Source organism: Polistes dominula, unplaced genomic scaffold, assembly GCF_049000335.1.
Source record: "Polistes dominula isolate Pdom_NZ unplaced genomic scaffold, Pdom_raw_medaka contig_79, whole genome shotgun sequence".
Taxonomy (NCBI): domain Eukaryota; kingdom Metazoa; phylum Arthropoda; class Insecta; order Hymenoptera; family Vespidae; genus Polistes; species Polistes dominula.
Genome location: NW_028300916.1, coordinates 2600277 through 2609169, shown reverse-complemented (window position 1 = coordinate 2609169; position 8893 = coordinate 2600277). Strand labels below are relative to the sequence as shown.

The following is an 8893-nucleotide window of genomic DNA, read 5'->3' as shown; positions in this document are numbered from 1 at the left end:
TACCGAGGGTAGAAACGTGTTCCATCTCTCTCTCTCTCTCTCTCTCTCTCTCTCTCTCTCTTCTCCCTCTCTTGCTCTCTCTCTCTCTCTCTTTCTTCCTCTCTCTTTCTCTGTTTCTCCCTCTCTAACGTCTATCTCGTTCTATCGTTTTATCTTCGTTCTCGCTCTTGTTCATTGGTTTACTACGTCGCGACGCCCTCGCGCGGACACGAACCGCGTCGCGACGCTTAAATGCGCCGACGCAGAAGCAGACACCGACGAAGACAACGACCAACTACTATGACTACGACGACCACGACGACGATTACGACGACGATGACGACGCCGTACTATCGTCCGAGCGGGTTAACGTTCGTTCGTTCGGTCGGTTATGCGAACCTTTGCACTACATCGATCGAATAACGGCCCTTTTTTTCTTTCTTTTCCCTTTTTATCTTTTTTTTTTATTTTTTTTTTAATTTGTTTTAGTTTGGTTTGGTTTAGTTTGGATTTTTTGTTTGTTTTGCTTTTTCTTCTCGATTCTCGATCTTATTTATCTCTTATTGACTCCCTTTCTTCTTCTTCTTCTTCTTCTTCTTCTTCTTTTTGTTTTCTATTTTTTATTTTTATTTTTTTTTATTTTCATACTATTTTTTATTTTTATTTTATTCTACTGTATATATGTTATTTTCTTTTCGTCTTTTCTCATCTTCTTCTTCTTTTTCTACTTTTTCTATTTGAAGTTGTCTAATTTCACAATAGAAATATTTTTAAACATTTTTAAACATTTTAAAATATTTTTTTTTCATTTTATTCAATCAAAAATCTCGAAAGAACGATCACCAAAGATTCGAACGAAACGATTCGATAAAGCATCGGAAAGATACATTTCTCGAATAATCATAAAATATTTCGTTTACTTTTTCATGTTTCTCAAACTCACTTTTCTCTTGGTATGTATCTCCTAGCATAGCATAAAATATCAGCATACAATTTTCTTCTATTTGAATCTATGATAGTAGTACGAAACATGATTGCTATGTTTTGTTCGCATAATTTAATTCACTTGACAATAAAAATTTATTCGTTAGTAGAACATAATATAACAAAAATAATATTCTATCTTATTTTTACGTGTACTTTCCTTGAATCATCTTCCCCCAAACAAAAAACTCAAAAAGAAATCGAATAAAAATGTATTAAAATAAAATGAATTTAATGATCAATATCAAGGATCATATTAAATTTATAAATTATACTTCTCATATTCCATAAAATATTCCAGGAAAAGGAAAAAACCATATAGGCAATAATAAAAAAAAAAAAAAGAAACCCACATGTGAAAATTTGTTCAACGAGTTTTATCGACAGTATCCACTAACCGGAATCCTTCAACGTGTCAAACTCATTGTCAGAAAAAAACTTTATTTTTCCGAAACACACGTGTAAGTGTATAGTGTATATATATATATAGGCAAAAGTTACGTATTGACCTTATTTCCAGAGTTCATGTACGGTGTCCCTTTTCGTGTGATGAGATCGAGGAAGGAACCAACGAAAAAGGGACATTTGTTAGGACCACGAGAAAAAGTTTTTCGTTCAATCTATTTTATTTAGTTCCTCTTAAATATATTCATTGGAAAAAGGAAGAAAAAAAAATTGTGATAGTTGAAGATAATACTACTTCATGATATAATTTTCATCTAACGACCATACTCGTTTTCATTTTTCTTATTTAAAGTTTGTCTATCATGTGAGTGTTACTATTTTTTTTTATTTTTGAAATTACATAAAAGTTATTTGAAAAATTAAACGTCGAAAAATACATGCAAAATAGATTTAATTTTTAGGTATCAATAATAACATATTTGTAGTTCAACATATGTTACTAGAAAATAGAATTTTTACGATACAAAAAAAAAATAAAATTACTTTGACACAGTAAACCACACTCGCACTATTAAACAATCAACTCAACATTCGATTTAACATAAGTTTCGTAATCTTCGTCAACGTTAATATGTTTTTAAAAATAATTTTGGAATATAAAAAGTTATTTAAAAAAATTAAATCGGTTTATAAATAATATAAAGAATAATAATAGAAAAAATAACAAGAATGTAACTAGTTAAAAACTCTCATTTTACGATCTATTAGAAAATGTGTGTATTTTTACACTTTTATTTATTACACAATAGCAGTGTACACACACGCATACAACACATGCATACACGCGAGATGAGAATATTTAAAAGATGTTAATTTTTAATAATAAATCATAATAATTTAAATAACACACGAAGCCTACAACAATTCCATTGTCACGCGATATTTCGATGTGAAGTTGAAAGGATTTAAATCCTCTCGAAATTTTCTCCAAACTTTTTGGAGCGTTACGATTATTACTGGCAAAGTTCCATGATTTTACGCTATTCTCGCGTGCAATACCAAAATTCTCGAGTTTGTTTTGAAAATTTTCACTGGGAAATATTGCGAATATGTATGTGCAAACGACGAAATATCATATTACAAGGATAACTACGAAAGTGTTATGGCAAAAGGATAACAACGTGCCTTACGTGTCGATTAAACGTTGATTAGTCGTAGTTCAAAGTACCAACAAATTCATTTACAGCATTTGATTGTATTTTAAACTACAGGAAATACTTTATGTAAATACATCATTCATATAAACATATGAATATATTATTTAACACAAAATTATTGTTGAACACAAATATATTGTTAATTAGAAATGAACTATCTTATTAATTTGTTTTTAATTAACAATGGAAGATTTTCAATAATTGGAATTAAAAATCGTAACACAATAGTTTCATCGTGTTTTAATCGAATTACAAAAAATAACATAGAACGATACGTGTAAAGTTACAATAGAAATGTTCAAGTGGAACTACTCTATAACAAAGAGGGGTCATACATAAAGCATTTTTCTCGTATCCGTAACGATGGAAAAAGGTTCAAAGTGAAAAATGAAAGACAAAAAAAGAAAGAAGAAAACTATTTGACGATTGATTTGAGAAAAACGAACTAACTAACGTAAATCTTAATTAACCTTAACTGACTTAAAAGATACATCGAAAATATACTTAAAGTTGATAAAATATACTTCAACAATTTGTCAATAACAAAAGTCAAAAAGGTAAGAAAACAAAATGCAATACGAAATGTGACAAGCAATAAATTGGCTGTTATCCAAAAACGAGGTCATTTTACTTCGAAGGTTATACTGAAGCGTTAGAGAAATTAGCAAATCGAAGGTTCCTTTAACGATTCTGTACGAACGGCGTTAAAGTGACAGCTAGATGGTTTGCAATCGTGGTTTGTCATTAAACTATTCCCGACGAAATGTGGTAGCTTCGAAAATCACGTTTCAACCATTACGAACAAAACTATTCAACTATGTGGTGTCCATGTTTTACCGTCGAACGTCAATCGAAATTATTTGCCAAAGGGACATTTTGACTGTTCCAAATGGCACGCATGACTAGTTTACGCCTGTTAAATCGTAGAGAAACAGGGAGAGAGAGAGAGAGAGAGAGAGAGAGAAATGTTCCATATGTATTTTTTTTTCTTTTCATTTTTGTTGTTTTTTTTCCTCTCTCTTTCTCTGTCGTCTGCAAATAGAAAGTGTAACATGGAACGAAACAAAAAGCATTTTCTGGTATACGAGTAAAAAGCTTGTATTTCTAAAGAGTAAAGAGAAAAGTAGTAGAAGGTTAGCTAGCCAACCCTTGCTAGGTGGATGGGCTATTCCGAGTTACCAGGGAGAAAAAGATTTTTCGAAGGGGTGAAAAAGAGAAATAGAAGGGTATGGTAGTTATGGCAGTAATAGTGGTAGTAGTAGTAGTAGTAATAGTAGCCGTTTGGCAAACAGTGCCCGGTAGATTTGAAATAACGCGAACTTTCAGCATCGGTCCGTGAGAAGATTTATGGAACGTTCTTGAAAAATGTTATCCCGAAGAAAAATGGAAATGTCATGTCTCGTAGCCCACTCACCCTCTTCGTAGCGATCGTTTGTCCCACCGATGATGCTTGATCTCACCATAAAAGCTTATACACCTTTACCCCTCTTAAAAAAAAAAAAAACAAATGGTAGAAGAGAGGCTTATGCAAATACGAAAACGAGATAATATTTGTAAATTGGACAAATAATGCACGTGCCAATGTGTAAATAATAAGTCATAGTGTTTCCTTATTTTAACACCCCTATAATTTATTATACTTTTTTATAAAGAAAAATATAATAACACGGGATTAAGAAAATCGTGATCTTTTATTTTCTACTTTAAAAAAAAAAAAAGAAGAAAATTAGACTACTAAGATATCCAAGAAAAAGGAACTTTTATCTCTGCAAAATTTACTAAACAATTAGATCGTTTAAAGATAATTCTATCTTAAAGGAAATAAAAATAAAACAAAAAAAAAAACCATTAGAAAAGAACGAATGGTTTCATTGGACTACTTCGAGAAAGAAATAAAAAAAAAAAAGATACAAGTGTCACTTCATAGAAGACAATTCGATTCTACCAATTTTCTTCGATACTTTAATGGATGTAGAAACTATTATTGTATTATATCAAACTAACCTTTTTTTCCCTATAGTTTCATACACTCTCTATGGGTCTATCTACTTGTTCACCCATTTCCCACTGTCTCAACACGACACTCGAACCCTTTAACCCTTCATCCACTTCCTCCTTCATCTATTTCCTTCCCTCTTTACCTCTCTTCACATTCAACCCTGTGTGTCGCATTCGCGTTCCACTCTTGTTGGTAGCTTTAACAAAGTCACGCGAGCATGCTGACTGGTAAGCAGTTTGGGAATGTTTCCAACGAATCGTTGTTGGTACGTGAGGTGGTACCAATGCATACACATATATATATATATACACATACACATACACAAACATGCATGCATGCATGCATACATACATTCATAGATACATTATGTTACACATATATTCACTTTTAGTACATTGCATGTCTTATCTTCACGTGGTATCTACGATCAAGGGCCAATGACCGAACGTTAACTTTGCTGAACGAAAACTTTCTCAAGCTTTTCCTGTCTCTCTTCCTCTCTTTCTCTCTTTCGTTTTCACACCGTTATCCTCTCATTCTCTCTTTCTCTTTCCATTCTATTATATCTCACCATCTCTTTCTTTCTTCAGTTCTATTTCTTTCCCTCATTCGTGATAAGGTAAAACTGCACACCGGGGAAGGTACGGTGACTCGTGATGACTCTTCTAATCAGTCTTTTAAATAAACGAGTACCTAAAAGCGATAAGTATAAGGTAGTATACTAGGGTACTTAGAAAAATATACGATCTCAGAAACGATCATTGTGTTTTTTCTTTCACGTTACGATAAAATTGTGTATTGTGTCTCTTCTTCTTCTTCTTTCTTTGTTCTTTTTTTTTTTGTAATCACAATAGGGTAAGGTCTACATATTCATATAGATATAGATTTCGCTAGGTGATCATCGTATTAATTCTTGGAAATACGGTAGTCGAACCTAACGAAGGCTCGCGATAAAAGCTTTCTCTCAGAGTTATTGATTTCTTAGTTACGTCACGTTTGCCCCTTTTTCCTAGATTGTATAGCACATAACCTGTAAATACCCTGACTCTATCAAACTCGAATATAAGTTTTCAACAGTCACCTATACAAAATTTCGATTATTTTTTATCTCCTATTGGTTTTCTAAAGGAAATAAATCTCGAATGTGTTCTTTTTATTTCTTTTTTTTTTTTATTTCTTAGTTTTGTTTCGTTTGTTTTTTCTTTTCTTTTTTTTCTGTTCGTTCGTTTAAATTCACCGAAACACTTTGTAAAATCGTTTCAAGCACCTAAAAGACGTTTTACCAAATAACCTGGAAAAGCGTAAATTGCACAACAAATTAATAAAACTAATAGAACGCATAATACGCATAACAGGATTCTCCATTTGTAGTAACGGCAAACCACGTGACGACAAGCTCTCCATGGATTGAAAAACCATGAGAATGAAGTGTCCGGTCGACTTGAATTAATAAAAATTTTGTTAATGATAATAATAATTTTTATATTGATTTCTATTCCTATTTATATTTATATTTAATTAGATTCATTAACAAATAATCGAATTTGATTTTATTGAATTTTATTTTTGCTTACTTAGGTGGTGGAAGTTCTTCCGGTGGATCTCTTCCTTTACCTACTGGATGTTCATTAGCTTCAACTCCCCGCAGAGTCGACAGTTCCATTTCTATTTTACCCTGTAATTGTATTTTATTGTTCAATCGATTTCCTTTGTATATATAGTCAAGTTTCTTACTATATTTTTTACTATATATATAGTTATATATAGTAGGTTTAGTTATATATAGCAGTTTTAGTTATATATATATATATATATCAGTTTTAGTAATATATAGTAGTTTTAGTTATATATTTTTAGATATATATAGTTTTTTACTATATATATATAGTAAAGTTTCTTTAATTTACTTTACATTTTAATAAAAATAAATAAAGAAATATAAATCCTTCTATTTACTTTTTTCCCCCCATAGAATATTACTCTATATAACTAGATATATTAAATTTTTGTAATATAACATTTAAATTAAAAAACCACATATAAAGATTAATAAAATTATATAAATTAATAATTATAATAATACCGCTTGAACATATTTAGCATCGTCAGTTCTTCGTACGAGTGGCCACCAAGCTTTGATACGAGAAACTTTAAAAAGATTCACCGTTGGCAATTTAGTATCGAGCACTTTCATTGTACACGTTTTTGAATTCGCACTACCACGTGGCATCTTTGACAAGTCTAATGTCAGTGCACCTTAAAAAAAAAGAACATAAAAAAAAGGTAAGAATAACGATCTTCCCGTTAAGGGTTGGAAATGTAGAATAACCCCGAGGTATACCCTTCCTGTCATAAAAACCGACTAAAAGGAATTTTTTTTCCTTAGGTCACAAGTGGAAACGATGATATTTATCGATAATAATAATAATAATAATAATAATAATAGTAATAATAATAATAATAATAATAATAATATCAACCTGCTGACATCTTAGAAATATTTTATGTGAAAATGGTTCGATCAATTTTTGAAGAAGAAAAAAAATGAAAGGAAATATGAAATGAAATACGAACGATACGAATACAAAATTATAAACAAAATAATAATGAAATATTAAGGATAAATTATTTTAAAAATAAAATATAATAAAATGATATTACCAAGAAAATCGTCTGAGGAAAAATGATCGCTGTCCCAAACTTCTAAATTTAATCTGCAAGGAAGTTTTTCCTCGGTCTCGCTTCTCGCAAATACGGATAATTTCTTACGAACGATCATAACGTTTTCGCTTTTAGAATATACCAGACGAAAGACGAATCTCCAATTAAAATTACCTTCGCCGCTTAAAGAATTGTAATGAACGTCTGTCTTTTGTCGGTCTTCTGGAAAAATCCAACTAAAAAAAATCGATAATGAAATTTAAGAATAAAGTTGAAGAATTAGAATAAGTATAAGATGAGAAGAAAAAGTAAAAGAAGAAAAATCAGATGAGAATAAGACGATGACGACGAAGAAGAAGAAAAAGAAGAAGAAGAAAATGAGAAGAAGACGAAGATGAAGAAGAAAAAGAAAGAAAAAAAATGAAGAAAATGAAAAAAACGAAGAAGATAAAGAAGAAGAAGAAGATGATGAGAAAAAGAAGCAAGAAGGTTAAGAGAATAAATCATTAAACTATTTAGTAAGAATTTTAAAATTAGACTTTAAAAATCAGCCGATTAATATATAAAATAAATTACCCTTTAACATAAATATCCGATGACATTTCTCCCGTGAGAAATTGACTTTCAACCAAGGGTACATCTTCGGTATTCCAAACTATCACTCGAATTTCATATTCCTCTGGTACTAGGGGAGAAATATTGACCGCAGGTTTTGGGGGTAGATTTCCAATAGGAAACATATCGATCCAAATTTCCAATCTACCCTGAAATATTGAAATAAATCTAATATATGTTTGATCGTTTAAATCGTTTATGCAATTTTCGAACCCAAAACCCCTGTATAATATCGTACCTTTTTCTGAGAACCTTTTCTGAAACCTTAGAATAATTTTGTATTAATAAAAAAAAAGGTACAACTAATTTACAATTTATTCTTTTACTGGCAGTACACCGATCGTTTATCATATTTTTCTTTTATTTTCATTGTAGAATATCATTTTACGAATGAAAAACGAAGGGAAAGAAACTTTCTTTGCAGAAAGAAACCTTCGGAGTTGAGAAAATGGATAGTCGGATGATGATTGGCTAACTTAAACCGATAATAAAATTAAAATTGAACAAAAAAGATATCCAAGATCTCTAATTCTCCTTTCAACTTCCCCGTTTTTCTTTTTCCTTCTTTCTTTCCTCCTTGCCTATACCTTCTTTTTCTTGGCTTACTTTTCCAACGGGATAAATGATAATAAAAATAAAAATAAAAAATAAGAAATAATATAGAATAGAAGAAAACCTGTTCTAGGCCGGGTCTTGTTGCATTGAAAAGCGGACGTCTTTCGACGTGCTCAGGTACAAGGGCGCATCCGCAAATAGGAAATTCTTGCCATTGATGAAGCACGTTCAAAGCCATGCATTCTTCTCTGTCTGAGTAAAGGTAAAGATAATAATAATAATAATAATAAAGTATAAAAGTATAAAAGTATAAAAGTATTAAAGTATAAAATCGTGATACGTCTTATTGACATCAATTCGTCCTATTATATTTCTTCGCAATTTTAACATTAATTTTAAAAATTACTTTAGTATAAATTTATTAAAGTTATTATGTTATTTAAAAAAGAACATTCGATTATATTTAATTTAATTTATC

General features: G+C 30.6%; 1 protein-coding gene across 1 annotated transcript; it reads right to left on the bottom strand.

Moving 5' to 3' along the window:
* Positions 1 to 5843: 5843 nt before the first annotated feature.
* On the bottom strand, positions 5844 to 7994 carry LOC149033079 (otoferlin-like). The gene is made up of 5 exons (XM_089170903.1): positions 7822 to 7994; positions 7246 to 7481; positions 6668 to 6840; positions 6159 to 6259; positions 5844 to 6024 (listed from the first exon to the last, which is right to left on the bottom strand). The coding sequence occupies exons 1-5, from the start codon at positions 7983 to 7985 to the stop codon at positions 5844 to 5846; spliced, it is 855 nt and encodes a 284-aa protein (XP_089027029.1). The 5' UTR covers positions 7986 to 7994.
* Positions 7995 to 8893: the final 899 nt, after the last annotated feature.